This window comes from Cervus elaphus, chromosome 4 (genome assembly GCF_910594005.1).
Source record: "Cervus elaphus chromosome 4, mCerEla1.1, whole genome shotgun sequence".
Lineage (NCBI taxonomy): Eukaryota > Metazoa > Chordata > Mammalia > Artiodactyla > Cervidae > Cervus > Cervus elaphus.
In genome coordinates this window covers 65863689-65886705 of record NC_057818.1, presented here as the reverse complement: position 1 = coordinate 65886705, position 23017 = coordinate 65863689, and the positions used below count along the sequence as shown (strand labels likewise).

Genomic DNA, 23017 nt, shown 5'->3' with positions numbered 1-23017 from the left:
CTTTAAGGCGGCCTTTGGAAACTGCCCAGCAGGGTAATGGGAAATGTGTAACAGTTACATCTATGAAAGAAAGCAAGTGATCTGTAGCACTCACCAGTTTCTGGGGAGTAAATACAGTGTGGCTCACGTCAAGCTTCAAAAGTGAGATCACTGAACCTGCAGTGGGGGAGGGATGTTCACAGTCAGCTGTTAGGAACTGGCTTGAGCTGGTTGCTCCACACACCACTGAATGCAGCTGTCGAGTGAAACTGTACTAATCCCAGGGCCTAGGGCTGCAGGGCTGCCGGCAAGGGAGCAACTGTACTAATCCCGGGGCCTAGGGCTGCAGGGCTGCCTGTAAGGAAGCAAAGTTCAGGACAGGTCAGGAGGAAGAGAGAGCGAGCAAGAGGGCAGGAGGGAGGGAGGGAGAGACAGAGACAGAGGGAGACAGAGATAGAGGGAGACAGAGACAGACACTGGCAGAGACAGAAATACAGAGAGAGACAGAGGGAGAGATAGAGATAGAGGGAGACAGAGAGACAGAGACACAGAGATAATGAGAGACAGGAAGACAGACAGAGGGAGGGTAGAGAGACAGAGAGACGCCGGCAGACACATAAATACAGAGAGACAGAGGGAAAGGCAGAAATTTTATTTGGCCAACAAATAAGAGGATTTTAGATAAAGCCCTCAATAAAGAGTTTTTATATGTATCTTACATTGCTCATTATACAGAATTGTAAGATACATTCAGCAACTCACTGACTTTCACCAAGGAAATTATTATCTCTGTAAGTGATACTGAGTCACAATTCTGGTTGAAGTAATCCTGTGAATCTGTAAGTCTTTTGGTTGCAGGCTCTCTCTAATTGTGGTGCAGGCTTCTCCCTGCAGTGGCTGCTCTTGTGGTGGGACCCGGGCTCTAGCGTGCTTGGGTTTCAGCAGTTGCAGCAGGCAGGCTCAAGCGGTGTTGCACGGGCTTAGTTGCCCCGTGGCGTGGGGGATCTTCCCAGACTAGGGACCAAGCTAGGGATCAAATGTCCCCGGCATTGGCAAGCGGATCCTTAACCACTGGACCACCAGGGAAGCGCCATAATTTTTCTTTTTTATGAGAATAATGTACTTATGTATTTAGTATTTAGTAGGTAAAGGAGTATTATATATCACCAGCATCATAAGACCTGGTAGTTGAGGAAAGAAGAAAAGTAAAAAAGGCTTTAAAAGCTCTGATATGAGTTTACACTTGTAAAACCAAATCATGGCCAGTTTGGATAGGAGGCTTGGGGCCAAGGTGTAGTTCACGTCAGGGAGTAGTTAGGGGATGAGGGCTGCCTAATATAGCATTGGGTTTCCTGTAGAACAGTTTCAGGAAGCATTGTTCTTTTCTCAGCCCAGCCCAGGGCAGAACAGAGAGACCCACACAGAGCAGAAAGAAAACTGCTTGGTCCGACGTACTCACTGAGATACAGAACTGTTGGACTGTTCTGGTCCAACACACCACAGACAGCGCGTTTTTCAGCTTGCTTTGTTTCTGCCTCTGATGTCTTGTTGTTGAGTCGCTCAGTCGTGTCCGACTCTCTGCGACCCCAGTTTCCTCTGTCCATGGGATTCTCCAGGCACGAATACTGGAGTGGGTTGCCGTGCCCTCCTCCAGGGGATCTTCCCAACCCAGGGACTGAACCTAGGTCTCCTGCATTGCAGGCAGAATCTGAACCGTCTGAGCCACCAGGGAAGCCCTGAGGGGAAAACAGAGGTGTGGGCCAATCTGGAAAACTTGAGGTGAGCTTTGCAGCGGAGTCTCCTGGAGACAGGGAGCATGCCCCCGGATACCTCGGCATTGTTGACTCCGACTCTGTGCTGTAGACCCATAGATCCACAGTGGACACGCCCATATTTAATGGCTGCGGTTAATTGTCTGCAAGATATCTGTTAATAAAGCTGATAAAAGCCACTAATTACCATGAGCAAGGGAGAGACACACACAGAAAGGCCAGAAAGACGCAGTTACATGGGACTGTGTTGGTGTTCATCTCAGTCAGCCAGGGTCATCCTGGTTGACTTTATTCTAGCCTTGACTTCACAAGCCTCACACTTTAGCCTCTAGCCACTACCCTCGGCCAGGTCATGAAACTAAAACTTGATTCATCACTGTCAAGGTGACAGTCATGTCCAGCATTCAACCTGGCTCCAGGGAATCTCGTCTTTTCATTTTGACCACATAACCTTTGCTGAGTTTTCATTTCTTTGAGGCATTTAAGACAACCTTTAAAATACTCTATAAAGCAGTTTTAGTTTTTAAAGTAGTTACGATTGCTTTTTAAATCATTCATTTATTTTTGGCTGTGCTAGGTCTTTGAAGCTGTGTGGGTTTTTCTCTAGTTGTGACAACAGGGGGCTACTCTCTAGTTGCGATGCACTCTGCACTCTTTGTGGTGGCTTCTCTTGTTCTGGAATACAGGCTCTAGGGCACAGGCTCAATAGTAACGGCACACGGGCTTAGCTGCTATGCAATATGTGGGATCTTCCTGGACCAGGGATTGAACCTGTGTCTCTTGCACTGGCAGGCGGATTCTTTACCACTGAGCTATCAATAAGACAGTTATTATTTTAAGATGCAGTGTGGTCCGTAGATTTAGGCTGATATTTGACAGAAAATCTAGCACAGTTATTCTTTACTTATTAAGAATTCCAGGGGTAGGCAGTCGCAAGGCTTTTTCAGCAATTCCAGGAGATCCTACAAACCTCAGATCTTGTATTCTTTCACCTCAGTGTGTTCAGTATCTCTGCTGTTGTAGTCAAGCTTGTTGTCTCATGGCTGCAAGATGGCTGTTGCAGCTCTAGATATCACATCATCATCATATAGCTGCTCATGGACAGGATTAAAGGAGGCAAACGTCTTATGAGACCCTCTGTTAATAAGAGAGAAATGTGACTCCAGAAACCCTGATATATTCCACATTAAGTATCATTGACCATCCACGGTCTTGTGGCCCCCTCTGGACCAGTCACTGCAAATGGGATTGTTGGATTGCCTTAGACCCAAAATGCATCCTCTCCACTCCCCCTTCCCCAGTCCAGGGTTGGAGCACAGCCCCTCGGAAAGAACTAGGTTTCTGTTAATAGGAGACTGAGCCCCGGCTGCTGTGTAGACTGCCATCACAGTCTGGCAGAGCTCCCCCTGGGAGAAGCAGCTGTTCCCTGGCTTAGGGGACAGAGGACAAGGGATTCCACGACGGGGCTCCTGTCCTGCGGGCTCCGTGTGTGCACAGGTCCTCCCATCCCCCGGCCCTGCTCTCATTTCAGCACCCAGCTGGGGGCCCCACCGGGTGCCAAGCCCAGGGCCAGGTCCCGAGGTCTGTCTCCTCATCACTCAGCTCTGGGATTTTGTGTGTGCTCATGGGCCAGCCCCGCCTCCCCCGGTTCCAGCACCGCCCGGGAAACGGGCAGAGAACCCACGTGATAAGATATTTTTAATGCACTCTATCCCTCCAGGAATGTACCGTATATCGCAATATTAAACACTCAGAGGAGGATGTCGGGGTTCTCCAATTTCAATACGAGTAACCGTTGGCATAAAGTGATGTAACTCTTTGCCCAAGAACAGAGTCGGGACTGACGGTCAAGTCAGCGTGCTGCACAAAGCGTGTTCTGCTCACGGGTGGAGAATGGGGCTCCCCCCTCGGGGTGCACCGGAGAGAGGTTGAACCTCGTGGGGGCCCAGAGGGAGGAACAGCTAAGGGGCGCTGCGTCCCCTGAGCGGGAAGTGTGCCGGGCGGGGAGGGTGCTCTTCCCCTTTGTGTGAGGCTGTTGGTGTGGAAACGGCCCCAGAGAGGCCCAGCGGCACATCCCCTTCTCCCGCGGGCTGCAGGCTCCGTCCCTCAGCACCGACTCCAGGACGTCCCGGGACAGGGCTGGGCCATGGCGCCCGGGCCCTCCACCCTCCTGGGCCTGGGTGAGTCCAGGGGTGCCGGGCCGGATTCCAGGGGCAGAGGGGCTCCGCTCAGCCCTGACTCCAACCCAGGAGACGCCGGGGTCCTGGGGGGCAGCACGGATCCCCCTCCATCCCCAGGGGCGCCCTCAACTTTGGCCCAGACCAAAGTGACGAAGTGAAGGGGAAGGTTCGGTCCTGGACGTGGGGTCAGGTGTGGGGTGAGTGCAGACTGAGCCAGGCTGGCCTGGAGGAGGGTTGGGGTTGTCTGAGATTACTTCAGAGAGAGGAGACGTCTTGTATTCAGATGTAATGTTGGGGGGGGGCGTTGGGACATCATGGGAAGACGCCCGCCCACCCCACGGCTCCTCGAGGCCCCGGGACCGCAGCCCATGAGGAAACCACGAGGCGGGCATCTTCTCACTAGCGCTTCTCTTCCAGCGCTCTGTCTGGCCCAGATGGCCTGCACCCAGCAGGGTGAGTCTCCCCCAAACCCCTGTCTCCCCAAGGCGGACCTCGATGAGAGCGGAGCGGACCCTGGGGGTCTGGGGGCCTTGGCTTATACCCCGAGATGCTAACAGCCCTAGTGCGGGACCCTGGCCCGGGTCTCCCCTGTCCCCTCTCTGCCCTTGATGGCCCCACAGGGACGACCCAACCCTCAGGACCGGGCTGAGCCCGCGAGCTCGCCCCCCGCGAGCCCAGACCGCCCCCCGCAGCCCCTTGCAGAGAACAGCGCTTGCCCTGGTAGACGGCCCCGCCATCTCCTCCAGCCTCCCCTGGACACCCCCCTGAGGCTGCCCATCTCCTCCAGCCTCCCCTGCACACCCCCGTGAGGCTGGCCGCTCTCTGGGTTTTCTTTCACTTTCTGAATCTCCCCGCCCAGCCCAGCCCTCCCCACGGTGACCCCTCCGCCCTGCCCCTCAGCCCGGACCGTCCTCCACGTCTGCTCAGCTCAGGAACCCCCTCCCTCGACCCCCGGGGGGGCAGCTCGGCCTCCCGTCTGCCCCCCTCCCTGAGATTCCCACACTCACCCCCAGGGCACGCATCACCGCCCGTACCCATGGGTTCGCACAACTGTTTGTGAACGTCTGTCATCCCTCTGGACTGACTGTCAGCCCCAAGGGGGCAGGTGCCGGGGTGTTTCCTGTATTTGTGAAACCAGAGGCACATGCAGGCATCAGTAAATGGATGGGCGGGACTAGATGTGGTGGAAAGAAAGAGGGGGGGTGAGGGGTGAGGGGTAAGGGAGGGGGTGTGGGAGGGGGTGAGGGAGGGGGAGGTCTCCCAGTCTGTGTTGCTGAGTTTGAAGGGCAGCCGCCTGTCCTGGGTGTGAAAGTGTGAGGTAAGGGGAACAGTCTGCAGGACAGGGAAGTGAAGGGTGTGTGTGCATGCAGGTGCTTGTGTATGTGTGTATGTGGGCAGGTGTGTGTGTATATGGGTGTATGTGTATGTGGGCAGATGTGTGTGTGTACGTGTGTGTGTAGTGTGTATCTGTGTGTATATGCGGGTGCATGTGTGTGTGTATGTCGGCAGGTGTGTGTGTATATGGGTGTATGTGTATGTGGGCAGATTGTGTGTACGTGTGTGTGTAGTGTGTATCTGTGTGTATATGCGGGTGCATGTGTGTGTGTATGTCGGGAGGTGTGTGTGTGTGCAGGTGTGTGTATGTGCATGTGTATATGTGGGTGTGTGTCTGTATATGTGTGTGCACATGTGTATGTGTGTGTATGTGCATGGGTGCATGTGTGTGCAGGAGTGTGTGGGTGTGTGTATGTGCATGTGTATATGTGGGTGTGTGGATATGTGTGCATGTGTGTACACATGTGTATGTGCGTGTGTGTGTGTGCATGTGTATGGAGGAGTTGGAGCACAGGTCTGGTCCCACAATCCCTGGCGGGTGAGGGTCGCTGTGTCCAGGGTGAGTCTGCAGAGACCATCCCTGGGTTTTCTCAGCATTCTCTGCCTCCATCCCAGTGTATTTCCGTGTCCTTGTCACTGAGGCTTCTGGAAACCCCAGGTATCTCAACCAGGTGGGGGTGCGGTGGGGGGTGTGGTGGGGGCTTGCAGCCCTGAAGCAGGAGGTTGGCTTCAGAGTCAGTGAAGTCCCCACAGAGGCAGGGGCCAGCCAAGCTCACTCCTCACTCACTCACTCACGTTGTTGTCTTTATTTGGAGGTTAGGTGTGGTTTCAGGAGGTGCACACAGGTGTCAAGTTGATGCTGTGGGGGATGGTGGAATTTGCGGTATTTAATTTTGTGTCTCCTCGGCTGGCCCATGGTCATTTACGTGGTCAAACATCCTGGGTGTGTCTGCAAGGATGTTTTGGGATGGTCTTAACACTTAAATCATTGGGTTTTGTCCACAATGTGGGTGGACCTCATCCACCCGCTGCTAGCCTGGACTGAACAAAAGCCTGGCCTCCCCTGAGCGAGGGGGCTGTGCCAGCAGACTGCCTCTGAACCTGAAACACAGCACCCGCTCCCCTGGTCTCCAGCCGGCGCCCACCCTTCAGATCTGGGCTCGCCCGGTGCTGCGGAGTGGACACAGGGACCCTCACCCCCTGGGGCCGATGGGACCAGAGCTGTGCTCCAGGTCCTCCACACACACACCCCCACACCTGCACACACCTGCACACACACATACACACCCCACACACCCCTGCACACCCCAACACCTGCACACACCCACCCACACACACACACACGCACACACCCACACCCATACACACCCCCCACATGCACACACCCACACCCATACACACCCCCCCACACACATGCACACAACACCGACACCTGCACAGACCCACACCCATACACACCCCCCTACACACATACACACCCCACACACCCCTGCACATACCGACACCTGCACACACCCACACCCCCACACACCCCTGCACACACCCCCACACCTGCACACACCTGCACACACACATACACACCCCACACACCCCTGCACACACCAACACCTGCACACACCCACACCCATACACACCCCCCCACATGCACACACCCACACCCATACACAGCCCCCACACACATGCACACACATACCTGCACACACCTGCACACACACACACACCACCCCCCACATACACACACACACACACACACAGCCCCCCCACATTCATAACCACACCCCAAGCCCCCCACATACATACACACACCCATACATATACACCCATCCACATCCCCCCCACACATGCACACGTACACCCTCCCTGCACACACACAAATCTGCACACACACACATACCCATCCACACCCCTACACACATACACACCCCACACACACACACATACACCCACACACACACCCACACACGCACACACACACACGTATATACACCCATCCCGCCCTACACTTGCACATACACCTACCCCCCCGACACACAATCTCTCCCAGGACAGGCAGCTGCCCTTCCCTTCAGACCCAGCCCAGGTCACTCCTACCCACTCAGAGCCCTGCTTTCCTCATCCCAGGAATGACCTGGTCATTCCCACCCTGTATCCCCTCCCCCTCTCTCTGGAGTGGCTGTGGGCATGGAGGGAGCCGCCCCCCACCCCCAGCAGACATGTCCAGGCCCCCAGCTGCTCTGTCACCTCCCATGTCACCCTGAGCGAGATGTGACCAAGTCTCATGGTCCTTATGTCAATGGGAAACTAACCGCGGTGACCGGAATTCACCTGCTCCTGGGGTGGGCGTGGGGGTGGAGCTGTCCACTGCGGGGTGATGGGAGCATTCTGAAACTGCATTGTGGTGAACATTATACAACTTTGCAAGTTTCTAAAAAGAAAAAGAAGCAAGAGGGTAAATTGTGTCGTGTGGCGATCTCCACTGAGAGAATTGTGTTGTTCAGTTCAGTTCAGTCGTTCAGTGGTGTCCGACTCTTTGCCACCCCATGGACTGCAGCACGCCAGGCCTCCCTGTCCATCACCAACTCCTGGAGTTTACTCAAACTCATGTCCATTGAGTCAGTGATGCCATCCAGCCATCTCATCCTCTGTCGTCCCCTTCTCCTCCTGCCCCCAATCCCTCCCAGCATCAGGGTCTTTTCCAATAGCCAGCTCTTCCCATCAGGTGGCCAAAGTATTGGAGTTTCAGCTTCAGCATCAGTCCTTCCAATGAACACCCAGGACTGATCTCCTTTAGGATGGACTGGTTGGATCTCCTTGCAGTCCAAGGGACTCTCAAGAGTCTTCTCCAACACCATAGTTCAAAAGCATCAATTTTTCGGCGCTCAGCTTTCTTCACAGTCCAACTCTCACATCCATACATGACCACTGGAAAAACCATAGCCTTGACCAGACGGACCTTTGTTGACATTTGGTGTTGTGTGGTGATGTCCACCAAAGTGACTGGATTGTGTTGTGTAGTGATTCTCCACTAAGATGAGTGGATGGTGTTGTGTGGTGCTTCTCCACCAAGATGAGTGGGTTGTGTTGTGTGGTGATTCTCCACTAAGATGAGTGGGTTGTGTTGTGTGGTGATTCTCCACCAAGATGAGTGGGTTGTGTTGTGTGGTGATTCTCCACTATGATGAGTGGGTTGTGTTGTGTGGTGATTCTCCACTACGATGAGTGGGTTGTGTTGTGTGGTGATTCTCCACCAAGATGAGTGGATTGTGTTTGTGGTGATTCTCCACTAAAATCAGTGGACTGTATTTTGTGGTGATTCTCCACTAAGATGAGTGGATTGTGTCGTGTGCTGGTCTCCTCGGGACAGACTGTGGGGTCCTGCTCTCCCCTCCCAGGGACCCTGCCCAGACCCTCCATCTCAGCTGAGCCGGGCTCCGTGGTGCCCTGGGGGCGGCCGGTGAGCATCGTGTGCCGGGGCCCTGCCGGGGTTAGGAGCTTCCGCCTGGAGAAGGACAATAGATACAACTACATGGATGTGGCTGTCACGTCTGGAGGTGAACAGAAGACGGAGGCCAGACTCCACATCACTGCCCTGCATAAAGACAACGTCGGGCGTTATTGCTGCATCTATGAAACAGAGTCCGGCTGGTCTGAGCGCAGCGAGACCCTGAGCCTGGAGGGGACCGAGGAGGCCGTCTCTGCCCTGCCCACAGGTGTGCCTGGGACCCCGCTGCGCCCTCTGCCTACCGGCCCCACCCGCGCCCCCGGGTCCCGCTGCACCCTCTGCCCACCAGCCCACCCCCGCCCCCGGGCCCTCTGCCTCTGTCCCCTCTGCCCACGCGTCCCCTGCCTCCACGCCTGGCTCAGCTCCCCAAACCTGGTCTCACCGGGCAAGTCAGGGACCCCTGACCAGGGCTGGATGGTACTTCAGGGCACCTTTGGAGTGAGGCCGTCCGTGTCCTGTGTGTGGTCAGCCCCAAGGGTGTCCTGGAGTCGGGGTCCGTCCAGCACACCCTGACCACCCCCCTCAGAGGAGGTCACCATGAAAAGTCTGGGCAGTGATGCGGGGCACAGCTCCGGGAGGTGCAGAGGGTGTGACCCCAGCACGATGGAGCAGGGGGCTCTGCCTTGCCTGGCCCCGGCCCCATTTTCTCGGGAGTCTCGGGGTGTTGTCCGGCGTTGAGTGAAGGCCGTGGGTGGCCGGCGGTCGAATGCTCAGGATGGAGAGGCGCCAGGCTGAGTGGGACAGACCCTGGGCAGCCCCCACACAGCACCAGCCCTTCTCCTGTCCCCCCACCGTCACAGGACCCCCTGGAGGCGGCAGCTCCTCCACCGCTCAGTGCTGCTCCTCCGCTGGTGAGTAGCTGACCCCCGCCTGGAGGGGTGTCTGGGGGGGCGGGATCTGTTCTGGGATCAGGGCGCAGCCCTCTCCCGGGCTTGGCTCAGGGACTGTGGGAGCTCAGCACGGGCTGGCAGGCGCAGGGCACCGGGGTGTCTCTGACTCCTAAGGACCCCGGGAACAGCACCCACGAGGCTGGATGACCCTGCACCGGGCCCCTGATGGAGTCATACCAGGACGGCCCATCGTGGGCGGCACTTCCCGGACCTTCTCAGAGCCTCCACCCCTTTTCCTAAAGGAGCTTGCAGGTTCTTGTCCAAAGGCCCAGGGATTGGAAGAGAGGAACCAGCCCAGGGCAGCCAGACTGGACCCCAGACTCGGGGGTTTAGCCGCCGCTCCACACAGCCCCCTTGTGGTCAGGTCCAGGGCAGGCCCGGCTCCGCGCTGAGAGAGGGACTGGGGGGCTGTGAGCCAAACAGAAGGGACCGCTGATGGTTATGCCTGAGCAGCCCAGAGAGCAGACCCGCCCTCCCAGAAGGCCCTGAACCCGCCAGGTGTAGGAGTCCAGCTCAGCCCCCTTCCATCTCGCTCCCTCCCTCCCATTTCACGCTGTGGAGACTCATGTCCAGGGCAGAACCCATCACCGAGACTGCCTGGATCCAGTCCCGCCCTCCGCAGCTCTGGGCCCCGGAGCAGATCGAATCACGCAATCCTTCCCCGTTCCTCGTTGGTCGTGTGCAAAACCGGGAATAAATGCACCGACCCCGCAGCACTGCCTGAGCCTGGAGGAGTGCTGATCTTACTCATACAAGGAGATACTTTCTTCCCTCCTCGTGGTGTGTGCTCTTTGGGGAAAGAGGGAGAAAATGGGCTTTGGTGTTGGTAGTATTCCAGCTCTGCCAATGCGCTGTGGACACAGGGCTTCAGCTCTCAGACCCGGCTTTGTAAAGCGGGGGATGGCAAGTCCCAAGCCACAGGACTGGTGTGCGTGTGAGAGCTCTATATGTGACTGTGAACACCACAAGCACCCAGCATGTGTGTGTGGGGGCGGTATGCAGCAGGTGCCCCATAAGGGCATACTGCTGATAATCTGATTCCACCCTTCCAGCTCCCACAGGCCTGTCGACGGAGCAGGTTTATATTCTCATCGGGGTCTCTGTGGCCTTTCTCCTTTGTCTCTTCCTCCTGGTCCTTCTCCTCCTCCATCGTCAGCACCGGAGAAAACGAGGTAGTCTCAGGGACAGGGTGGGGTGGCCGGGCAGGCCGTTTGGAGGTGCTGGAAAGAAGGCTTCTCTTCTTAATTCACACCTGACTCTCCTCAGGGTGGCCCAGAAGCAAAGACGAGGAGCAGAGACACCAGGGGAGGTGAGGACCCTGGTGATGACCTCCCAGTCCACCTGTCCGCTGCCCCCAGACAGCCCTCAGGGCTCACATGTTCTTTCTCCTCAGGCTCAGCCCAGCTGTGGATGTCCTAGATGGGACCCCAGGTAAAGACAAGGATGGGGGACAGGTCTGCGGGGGGTGAAGCAGGGGTTCAGGGCATGCAGGAAGCAGTGTGGGGGTGAAGCATTCCAGGACGTTGCAGGTGGGGAGGAGATGAAATATGAAGCTGTGAGGTCAGGCATGTGTGTCTCCTAAGCTCCACCTCAGAGAACTGAGCCTTTGTCCTCCTCCCCCTCAGATGTGGCCAGTGTTGACAGATTTCCTGACATGGATGGACAGGTGGGCGCCTCGGTAAGTGCTTGCATTCATCAGCTAGTGCTCTGAACCAAAGCCTCTGGAATTTAGCATCTTAACAGAAGCATCTCAGGTTCTTGGGCCAGGAACTTGGAATCGCATCGGCTGGGTAGTTCTGGCCTCACGGTCTGTTCTGAGGTTGCCGTCAAGATGCTGAGCAGGGCTGCACTCATCAGAGGCTTGACTGGGGCTGGAAGATCCACTTCCATGACGCTCAGTCCCCCGGCAGTGGGCAGGATCTCACATCCTCACCACACGGGCTTCTCACAGTGGTCAGACTCCCCCAGAGGGAGGGACCCCAAGAGAGAGGGACAGAAGCCACACTGTCTTCTGTGTCCTCACTGTGGAGGTGACATGCCCTCACTCTGCCACCCAAACCCACCCTGCCTCTTTATTCTCAGACCCCTGCTGCAGGAGGCCCCCAAGAGGTGACCTACGCCCAGCTGAACCACAAGCCCCTCACCCAGAGGGCAGCCAGAGCTGTGTCCCCGCCATCCACAGAGCCCCTGGCCGAGTCCAGCACGTATGCAACCATTGCCAGACATTGACCCCGTGCCCACCTGGCCTCTGCCCTAAATATGCAGGAAGTCACACTTGCAAAAGCCTGAAGTGGACATTGGGATGGTTTCCCTGTGGAATGATTCCTTTCTGGAAAGACATCCAGTCAATCCTCCTGCAGGCAAGAGCTGGAGTCCTGAGACCCCACATTACCTCCTAGGAGATTTATTAACCATGTGGCCCCTCCCACAAGCAACTAGCTCCTTGGAGAGAAGATGTAGCACTTATTTCAAGAGACCCAGCTATGGTGTTTGTTGGCTGTTTCCAGAGACCCAGCTATAGTTCTTGGCTGTTTCCAGAGACCCAGGTATGGTGCTTGGCTGTTTCCAGAGACCCAGGTATGGTGCTTGGCTGTTTCCAGAGACCCAGCTATGTCCCTACAGTTGCCCAGTGGACTTCAGACATGTCCTGTGAATCTTCCACTGGCCCTGGAGATCGGTTTTGTGTTCTCAGCTGACTCTACAAACCTTCCTAGAGTTCGGGTCGGGATCCTGAATCTGGGCTGCACTCACGCGGCTGGTAGCTGATGCCCAGGTTTCTGGCTCACACTTCACCTTGTTCATCAGTCAATGTTCTCACAGGTCCAAGTGCGTCAGCCCTTCATGCAGCGCTGGGTACACAGGTTCTAGGTCCTAGTCTCTGCCTTCACAGTCCCCCAAAACTCAGTGAGGGAAACAAGACAAAAACAAGACAATCAGTGTTTTCTGACCCAAGAGTGTGTCTGAGGGGACTTGTGTCTGGGTGAAGGCACAGAGCTGCCCTACCGGTATACAGCTCCCATCCCTTCACAAGCACACAGCCATGCATACACAAATGCACTCCTCTGTACCCAAACACACTTGCACAGTATAAAGGGTGTACATGCATACATACCCCCTGAATGCACGTATACACACACAGACATATATGCACACACTGTACACACGCATACACTCATGCAGACACCCACACGTGTGGACACGATGGGCTGGCCGAGGGAGCTGGTGAGGCCGTGACTGCACAGGGAGGGCCCCTCAGGCTTTAGGTCCACCCCGAGGAACAGGCAGGCCACCTTCTCCCACCCCCCGCCCCCCGCCAGTTCATCCCCACTGGACGCCATGCATTCCCCAAACACGAGAGGGCCCAGCAGCTGTAGGACACTGTCCTTGACCTGACCTTCACCCCTCACCAGGCTAATGCCCATCAGATTTGGGACTGGAGGCCATTCATCCCAACAAGCATATAAGTGTTGCTGTAACAAATTACCACTCACATAGCAACACCAAACAATGCAGCGTATTACCCTACAGTTCAGGACGTCAGAAGTCTGGGATCAGTTACAAGAGGCTGAAATCTGGGGTGGGCAGGGCTGTGTTCCTTCTGGAGTCTCCAGGGGAGGCTCCATTCCGTTACCTTTTGCAGCATCTGGGGGCCGTCTGCACTCCTTGGCTCATGGCCCCTTCCTCCATCTTCGGCTCCTCCCTCTGACTAGGACTCCTGCTTCTGTGGTCACGTCTCACCTCCTCACTCTCTGACCCTCCTGCTTCTCTCTTGTAAGAACCCTGGTGATTACATTGGGTCCACCTAGAATATCCAAGGTCATCTCCCCTGCAATAACCTTAAGACTGAGCCTTAACTCGGTCACACCTGTAACGACCCCTTTTGCACCTAAGGTAACACAGAAGCTAAGGTAACACAGCAGCTGGTTCCTGTCTACCGGAGTGGGTGTCCATCCGCAGCACCACCTCCGTTCGTGGGCTCCTCTGGGCTTGAATGCCTCACTCTGAATTCTACGCATCTCCTTGCAGGGATGTTTCCTTCTGTTTCCACTAGCTTGTGAAAGAAGGAATTCCTGAGAGTCTATTTCCTGTGTCCCTAGAAGCTCCATGTAAGAGGAGGTCGGGTAGGAAGCAGGGGAGACTAGAAGCACGCCCACCATGTGACCCGCAGGTGCCCATAGGGCCAGGTGGGCCCGTGTGGCAGGACTGTGGCTGCCCAGCACCGTGTCCTCCCTTCCTGGGCTCCCAGCGAGACGATCTCCCAGCCTCCTTGCGGTTATGTGTGTCCTGGGATGGCGTTCACAGTGAGCCTGTGCACGGAGCTGCTTCCAGGCCTGGCCCCGAGCCCTCCCTCCCGAGATGCTCACTGTTGGTCCTTCTGCTGGTGGACGCGGATGCCCTGGGCGGCCTTGGCGGCACACACCGAGTGTGGTGCCTGGCTGCCTGGACGCCGTGGAGTACAGCTCCCCGTACCTCTTGTATTAGGCCTGTTCCGGGTTCCTGTAAAGTTGCTGCTTTAACAGGTGTGATACAGGCATATTCTGGTGTGAACATTAATAAAGGGAAACCTTTAAAACGGAGCTGGGAAGCCTAGAGGGGCGCTCTCTCGCCTCTCCCCTCTGTTGCAGCTTACTTTACATTTCTGGGCAGGAAGACAGTTATCTTACTAGGCAGCAGCGGAAGGATGATTTTCTCCTGGCCCAGCAACAGTCCAGCCAATGAGAAAGAGCAATAGCTCAGCTAATGAGAAACGGCAACAGCTCAGCCAATGAGAAACAACCATAGCCCAGCCAATGAGAAACAGCCACAGCCTGGCCAAAGAGAAAAAAAAGCCACAGCCCAGCCAATGAAAAGCAGCCACATCCCAGCCAACGAGAAACCATCAGTGACCTGAATGCTTGCTTTTCTTCAAGGGGCTTTGATTCAAAGCAGCCTCTTCCAGCTTCCTCCTTTTTCTCTGTTAAGTAACATTCCTCTCCTTTGTTCTCTGGATTTGACTGTAGTTTGCCATAGTTTGAATGTCCTGAATTGCAATCCCTCTGCCATTCCTAAATAAACTCATACTAATGGATAAAACAATAACAACCCAAACTGGACTTTGAATTTTAAGGCTGACGCCGGACACCTGTTTTCCTGGATGAGCTGGTGATATGCCTGAGTCAACTGTACAGGTCTCCTGCCTCTCTCATTGTGCCCTTACCCCAATTCCTGAGCAAGAATCCTCTTCCTCGGGCGCACATATCAAACACAAACCAGTCAATCCAGGGTCCACACCCCAACCACCTCCTTTACGGGGGTCCACAATCTGGGCCACTATCCACCTGCCCTTGTCACCCCAGGTCCAGGTATAGGCTAACCAGGGACACCCCCTCCACCCCAGAAGCAGCCAGGAGAGCCCCGATTCCGCTGAGCAGTGTGCGTGGTCACCACCCTGCTTATGGGGGTCAGACTGTCATTCCCACTCGGATTAAAACAGAAACTTTACCCCCAAATCCCGCTAGGGGGCGGCAGCGTCCAGTTGTCGATATTTTGGTCTTTAGCTCTTAATAGAAACAGAGGAAACCTGCACGCCTCTTACAGGCCTGGTATTTTAAATGTCCTTATACATCTGAAGCATATTTTAACAATTCATCCTTGATTCAGCCAGCTCCTGTTGATGCTGCTAAGTCGCTTCAGTCGTGTCCGACTCTGTGCGACCCTATGGACAGCAGCCCACCAGGCTCCCTTGTCCACGGGATTCTCCAGGCTCCTCAGCCAGCTCCTACCATGGCTATTTTAGTTCTGTGCAAACATTGGCACATTTAACCCTGGTAGAACCCTCCACAGAATGTCCTACTCTCTTCTCCACTTTTCTGCAAGAAGCGAGGGACTGAAACATTAGGTAACTGGCCCAAGGTCGGCCAGCTCTGAGTGACGGGGCCACAGACCCACGTGGACACCTGCCCCGCCCTGACCGCATGGCGGGCTGTATCTCCACAGCCGGGAGGTTTCTGTCCTGGCTCAGAGGAGGGTGCCCAGCCCCCAACTCATTATTAGTACTGATCTTTCATTTCTTATTTGCACGGGAGGTTAGTTCCTGCAGAGATCTGCGTCCTAACTCGGGAGTCTTCATCTTTGGTTCCTCCGCTTCCATTCTTGTGCGCAGTTTCTATTTCATTCTCTGCCTCTCTCTGCTCCTCTCTGTTATTTTCCCACCATTCCTGTATTATTCAGGACTCTCCAGGCCCGACAGGTCGTCACACGGTTGTATGGGGATTTGTGAGAGGAGACCATCACGGGAACAGACTCTCGGGGTTCAGGAGGTGGAGAGTCTGCCCCAGGACCGCCCTCTGGAGGTGCAGACCCAGGAGAGCGGGTGACAGCGTCAGTGTCCATGTGTGACGGCGTCAGAGTGGGTATGTGACGGCGTCAGCATGCGTGTGTGACGGCGTCAGTGTCTGTGTGTGATGGCGTCAGTGTGGGTGTGTGACGGCGTCAGCGTGGGTGTGTGATGGCGTCAGCGCGGGTGTGTGACGGCGTCAGTGTCTGTGTGTGATGGCGTCAGCGCGGGTTTGTGATGGCGTCAGCGTGCGTGTGTGGCGGCGTCAGTGTCTGTGTGTGATGGCGCCAGCGCGGGTTTGTGACGGCGTCAGCGTGCGTGTGTGGCGGCGTCAGTGTCTGTGTGTGATGGCGCCAGCGCGGGTTTGTGACGGCGTCAGCGTGCGTGTGTGGCGGCGTCAGTGTCTGTGTGTGATGGCGCCAGCGCGGGTTTGTGACGGCGTCAGCGTGCGTGTGTGGCGGCGTCAGTGTCTGTGTGTGATGGCGCCAGCGCGGGTTTGTGACGGCGTCAGCGTGCGTGTGTGGCGGCGTCAGTGTCTGTGTGTGATGGCGTCAGCGCGGGTTTGTGATGGCGTCAGCGTGCGTGTGTGGCGGCGTCAGTGTCTGTGTGTGATGGCGCCAGCGCGGGTTTGTGACGGCGTCAGCGTGCGTGTGTGGCGGCGTCAGTGTCTGTGTGTGATGGCGCCAGCGCGGGTTTGTGATGGCGTCAGCGTGCGTGTGTGACGGCGTCAGTGTGGGTGTGTGACAGCGTCAGCGCGGGTTTGTGACGGCGTCAGCGTGCGTGTGTGACGGCGTCAGCGTGCGTCCGTGACGGCGTCAGTGTCCGTGTGTGACGGCGTCAGGCGGGTGTGTGACGGCGTCAGTGCGGGTGTGCAGGCCGAGACCCGGAGCGCAGCGGTGTCAGTCCCGGCCCGGGGCTGGGGAGGCGGGAACCAGGGCTCTGGGTCTGAGGGCCGGAGCCGCTGGGCGTCCCAGCGCAAGAAGAGGCGGGAATGCACCCCGTGCCCCTGCTCGGTCTGTGGGGCCCCCGGGGGATGGGGTGGGGCCGCCCATATTGTGAGGGTGGACCCCTTCTCTCAGCTCATCTCTTCCAGAGTCTTCTTCGCAGACAGGCCCAGAAATTCTGTTTTTACCAGCACTGGAGGCTCCTTAGCCCAGGCAGGTTGACACATACATTAATGACCACAGTTAGAATGGTGCATTTCCCCTAAAAGCTGGCCTGACCCTGACCCCAGGACAGGCGGTTAGGTGGGTGCTTAGCAGAGGGAAGTGTGGAGGGCTGGCATTCCTGGAGAGGTTCCATGACCGGTTCATGGCTGTCTGCCCCACTAGAAGGATTTTTATGATTCCAGCCCACAGCAGGGAGCAGACAGGGTCTAGGAGAAATTAAGACAAAGGTAAAAGAAAACCCTTTCCCACCTGGCGAGCAGGTGGGAAGAGAAGACGGGCCCAGAGAGAGGACCGGAAACCGAAGTCAGGGCTAGTCTCTTCTTCCCGACCCTGTGGCCTCCGGAGCCCGGGGATGGACTCAGGGCGCTGGGGCGCAAGGACGTTCCCACGGGGAGGGACGGCCCCTCCTGCTCTGAGGCCCTCGGGCACCACCTGGAGGACGAGCCGGGCAGTGCTGCGTGGTCAGGCAGCGAGGCTCCTCCTCGCGCTCCGACCCTGCCGGCTCCGGTGTGTTCACGTGAGTGAGGGGGTCAGAGTGGGCCCCGTCGTGGTGGGAGGAGAGACGTCGCCCGGGTGTGAGGGGGCAGGGACAGATGCTCAGACGCTGAGCTCCCGGGGACGAAGAGCTCACCGCGATGACCTGAAGGGTCCCCGGTCCCCCAGGGAGCAGAGCGAGGATGGACCCCCTCTACCGCTGCCCGCAGACGTAAGCCTCCATCAGCCTGTGAGCGAGGCCCGCGCGGCCGGTCAGCTCGGACCCAGCGCCTGCGGGGGCCCGGAGTCTTCCCCGCAGTGCTAACGACTGCTCCCTCTCCCCTGGGTACCGTCCTGGTGGAGCGTGGACAGGGAAACACAGGGGCGGAATAAATGCCACGGGGTGTGTTTATACTGGTTGGCAGGGGCTAAGTATCAAACTCCGGCGGTGTGTGTGTGTATGTGTGTGTGTGTGTGTGTGTGTGTGTGTGTGTGTGTCCTGCCATTAAGCGGGGGCCGCTCCGGGGACCAGATCAGTGATAGGCAAGTAAAGACGTTTCAGGGAGTTCCCTGCTGGTCCGGCGGGTAGGACTCAGCACTCCCGATGGGCCCGTGTTCCACCCTGGTCGGGACCTGAATCCCACATGATTAAGAGTTCACCTGGGACAGTCAAAGATCCTGCAAGCTACAAGAAGACCAAAAATCCCAAGTGTCCCAAAGAAGGTCGAAGATCCCTCGTGACCTGGCGCAACCAGATAAATAAATATTAAAAAAGCGCCATTTCTCTGATTCGTGTTGATGTTTGGCAGAAACCAATGCAGTACTGTAAAGCAATTATCCTTCATCTAAAAATGTATCGATTTAATTTTTAAAAAGCCATTTCATTTCTTCTGCTGAACTGCACTGCTAATAATCTACACATACATGCACACATGTGTACACACCCATGCACACAAATACATGCACACACATGCACATGGGCTTGCACACATATGCACACTCACCCAAAACTAATGCATGCCAATGATAGTACATTCATTTATATGCAGTACTATCTAACGTCTCCACATTTTAATTTTCTGAGGCAGGCCATACACCCCATAAGGCTTCTAACGGTGCTTTGGTTATACACAGCAGAGTCCCATCAGTGGGAAACCATTGATTCCAAAAAGGTGCTATGTTGATTCATAATATGATAAAAAGATAAAATAGTCAAAGTGAATGATTTCTCTGAATTATAAAAAGGAGTCAAGAGTCATAGAAAATTGTATAAAAATTCTCTTTCCAGAGGGGTTTGTGTTTTGTTCTAATGGTACCAAGTGCTCACTGGCAGAACCTCTTATCGAAACCTGGAGACTCCTGATAAAGAACTAGTGATCAGGGGAGGGGATAAAATAGGAGACTAGATTAACAGACACACACTACTATATAAAATAGATATCTGGGGCTTCCCTGGGGCTCCATGGGTTAAGAATCCGCCTGCCAGTGCAGGGGACACGGGTTCCATCCCTGGTCTGGGAAAATGCCACTTGCCGCGAGGCAACTAAGCCTGTGCGCCACTAGAGGGCCCCCTGCTCACCACAACTAGAGAAAGCCCACACCGCGATGAAGACCCGGTGCAGCCAAAAATAAATAAAGTTATAAAAAAAGAGATAGGCAACAAGGACCTACTGTAGACCGCAGGGAACTATATTCAATATCTGGTGGTAATGTATAATGGAGGAGAGCCTGAAAAAGATACATGTCCGAGTCCCTTTTCAGTGTACACTTTGTAACAGCTGAAACATGACATTGTGAGTCAACTATACTTCAGTTAAAAAACAATTTTAGAGTTGGTGATTGATGGCTAGTTTAGAATCAAATTATTCAAAATCTGAATGACTCAATGAAAAGACACCCAGTTTGAATAATAGGTGTGATATCATCAGGGCTCAGATAGTAAACAATCTGCCTGCCAATGCAGGAGACACGGGTTCGATCCCTGGGTTGGGACGACCCCCTGGAGAAGGAAATGGCAACCCACCCCAGTATTCTTGCCTGGAGAATCCCATGGACAGAGGAGCCTGGCGGGCTACAGTCCATGCGGTTGAAAAGAGTCGCACATGACTTAGCGGTTGAACAACAACAACAAAAACACATGTTCTAACAGGGCTGTTGAATAAGCAACCACGTTGCTGAACTGTCAGAGCTGGTGAGAACAGAACCTACTCAAGAGGCCTGGGGCAGAATGTGGGTGGGAGTGAGGTTGGGTCGCTTCCTGAGTCTGAATCCGAACCAGACCACAGAGTAAAGGTAACAACATTCAGCCAAAAAAGGGGGCAAGAAAGAGCTAGACAAATGCAAACTCTTGTTATAATTTATCCCCTCCCCCATTTTTTTTTTTTGCTTCCCAGGTGGCACTAGTGGTAAGAACTTGCCTACCAATGCAGGAGATATAAGAGATGCAGGTTCAGTCCCTGCGTTGGGAAGATCCCCTGGAGAAGGAAATGGCCACCCAGTCCAGTATTCTTGCCTGGAGAATCCCATGGAGGAGAATCCCTGGAGAATCCCACCAGAGGAGCCTGACGGGTTACAGTCCACGGGGCCGCAGAGTTGGACATGACTGAAGCGACTTTGCATGTATGCATCCCATTTTTTTGAATGTCTGTATGATTGTTTTCTTTCCCAACAAGAAAAATGAGAGGCCACGTTTATTGCTTTTTCACTTAAAAATCCATCCATGACAACACTCATAGGTTTGTGGCAGGTTCCACGGGGCCCTGCCCTCTGCCAATAACGCCTCTTGCCCCCTCTCCCGCTGACTTTCCTACCTGGGGCGACATGGTCTAAAAATGAGTGACGGGTCTGGTCGGCAGTAAACGGCGGGCAGGGTTGCCTTGCCTGAGTGTCTGCAGAGGGGTGAGTTTCAACACAGAGTGTGTGGCCGATCTCATCCTGATTTGGGGAAGGAAATGATGAGGATGGCTGTTTTCATGCAGAAAGGGAAGTGCTTTTCAGAGGAGAGTGACTGACCGCAGAGCCCGGCTTCCTGCAGCCCACTGGGGGCCCCCTGTGGCAGCCACACACCCCTTTCCTGGGTTCCCTCTCGGCGCAGAGCTCGGGGCTCTGGCCTTTCTGATTCTTGGAGGACCTGGTCAGCTGGGCTGGGGACACGTGGCGGGGAGGCGGGGTGTCTGGGCAGATGTGGGGTTTTGGGTCAAGACTCCTAAGGCATGAGGACCTTGATGCCAGCAAGGATTTCAGACACCAACAGCTTGGCTGTCTTCTCCTTGAACAGAAGCAACCACTGGGGCTGGGGGCCCCTTGGGCTTGAATGCAGCAAGGCTTGGGACCAGCCACAGGTCTGAGTGCTTGGACAGACTGACCCCTCGGACAGGACATCACCGCCCTCCATCTCTATCAGATCTTGCCTTCTGACCCCAGCATCCCGAGCAGGTCCCTTCCTGAACACCCAGCTCTGCCTGTGAGCCTGTCTTTGGTGCTCTGGGCTCAACCAGCCGCTCTCTGGGGCTGTGACTCTGAGAAACCCCAGGTCTCTCCCTCCCTCCACGTCGGACCCCCCTCCCCAGTCTCCTCCTCACAAGGCCAGCCCCTCCCCTGGGTGTCGTGATGGTAGGACTCAGGCGGCGGGGGCGCCGGACCACCCCTGCCTCGTCATAGGGCCCGTGTCCTGTGAGCCTCGTGGGGTGCAGGCAAGAATCCAGCCACCGTCCCAGACCCCTCTGGTTCTCTGCACACCCGCCCACCCATGTTAGACAAACATAATTGTTTCCTTAGAGCACCCATGCCTGAAGACGGAAGGCTTTCGGTTTAGAAATGATCTGAGCCAGCTGGGAGGCAGGGGTGAGTGTGGAGAGCGCAGCCCAGGGTCACAGGATATGAGGGTGGGGGGTGGGGTGGGGTGGGGAGGGGGGCTGGCAGAGACCGAGCTTCACAGTTGAGGTGTGCAGCCTACCCTGGAGGGCGTGAGGGAGGCCGGACCGAGAGCCTGTCTCTGCGCCTCCTGATGGAACAACGTGACGTTGACAGGAGAGTTTTCTTTCTCCTTTTGTGCTGGGAAGTCTAAGTGTATGAGCGAGGAAATGAGCGCTTTGAGTACTGTCAGCCTGTTAGGACCAGGAGCGGTGCAGGGAAGTTTCTCCACTGATACGATACACTGTGGTCTGGTTGTTTATGCAAGTGTCCATGTATCTATGTAACCATGTATCTATGTATTTACCTACATACATATGCATGTATCTGTGTAGCTATTTACCTGTGTGTCTATGTATCTATCTATGTAACACTCTGTATATCTAAGTATCTACATATCATCTAGCTACTTATCAATCAGTTGACGTATTTATCCACGTATCATGTTTCTATCTATGATGAGTTAATACTATGCCTGCTTCATCCAGACTCAGGTTGAGTCTGGTTATGACAGATCTCGCTAGAAACACTTATCTGTGTAATTGTTTTGTTCATTTAGTTTTTCTATGACACCAGGCCTTCCTTGAGGGCAGAGAATACATGCGTTTTGCTCAATTTTATCTCTTCACTTCCTGGGATGGTCACGGGTTGACATGCTTAAATATTTCTTTAGTGAGCAGGGATAAGATTCCTGAATGGTGAATGGATGAACAAATGGGCAAGTCCAAGCAGTCATGGAGCAGTTAAGGAGAGTGGTCTCCAGCAGTCAGAGAAGAGATGATGTCATTGGAGAAAAACAAACCCAAAACACCGCATGGCATTTTCCAGTCCCCGAATTACTGTGAGTTACCCTAGAAGCACGGCCTAAGACAAGGATGGAAGTGTACGTAGTTTGTCCGAGAAGCAAGAAGGCGGGAGTGGGGCAGGGAGAGTGTGAAGGAAAGGAATTCCTGGCAGAGAAGCGCTCCTGAGGTCCGTGCAGGCGGTGATGGCACGGGACTCCACCAGGACCTCGGAGGGTGTAGAGAACGCCCTGCAGGGGCTTCCCTCCAGAGGCAGTGACACTTGGGAGTGTATTCATGGGCTCCTGTTCCCACTGCTTGGAATTGCCCCAGGGATGGTACATTCTTCAAGGTCGGGGCTGAAAGTGGTTCTGACACCTACAGAGCCGTCAACCACATCAAAAATGAAAGAGCAGGTCACCACAGGGATGTGAAATGGAGGCTAAAAACACATGCTTGAAAACCTGTTCAACGGACTGAATCCAGTCTGTGAACTTGACTTCACCCCTTCTGAAAGCCTCTGCGTCTTTGCCTCCTGGAACAGAAGACAATGTCTCTGTCAATCCCTGCTTCCTCTTTTCCCTCCCAGTCAGCGTTTCGGTTCTGAAGTCAGATGGTCTTCTCACCCTCTAAGGAGAACAGAGCAGAGCAGTGGTTACTCACTTCCCAGATCAGACCACAACTCCAGGGCACTTCAGGCCAGGCC

The 23017-nt window shown here is 55.1% G+C and overlaps 1 protein-coding gene and 1 long non-coding RNA gene across 3 annotated transcripts; one reads left to right on the top strand and one right to left on the bottom strand.

The window, feature by feature from the left end:
• Window positions 1–1106: 1106 nt before the first annotated feature.
• LOC122692587 lies at window positions 1107–5150 on the bottom strand. The gene is made up of 3 exons (XR_006340687.1): window positions 4939–5150; window positions 2722–2888; window positions 1107–1160 (listed from the first exon to the last, which is right to left on the bottom strand). It is a non-coding gene; the product is annotated as an uncharacterized LOC122692587 (long non-coding RNA).
• On the top strand, window positions 3723–14235 carry LAIR1 (leukocyte associated immunoglobulin like receptor 1). 2 transcript variants are annotated; one of them, XM_043900293.1, is made up of 9 exons: window positions 3728–3931; window positions 4349–4384; window positions 8659–8976; window positions 9569–9619; window positions 10711–10830; window positions 10925–10967; window positions 11052–11089; window positions 11284–11336; window positions 11741–14235. In XM_043900293.1, exons 1-9 carry the CDS (start codon window positions 3898–3900, stop codon window positions 11885–11887), a joined length of 840 nt encoding a protein of 279 aa, XP_043756228.1. In that variant the 5' UTR covers window positions 3728–3897; the 3' UTR covers window positions 11888–14235. The 2 variants fall into 2 exon arrangements, with proteins under 2 accessions (XP_043756229.1, XP_043756228.1); XM_043900294.1 differs by lacking the exon at window positions 4349–4384 and having other exon boundaries at window positions 3723–3931.
• Window positions 14236–23017: the final 8782 nt, after the last annotated feature.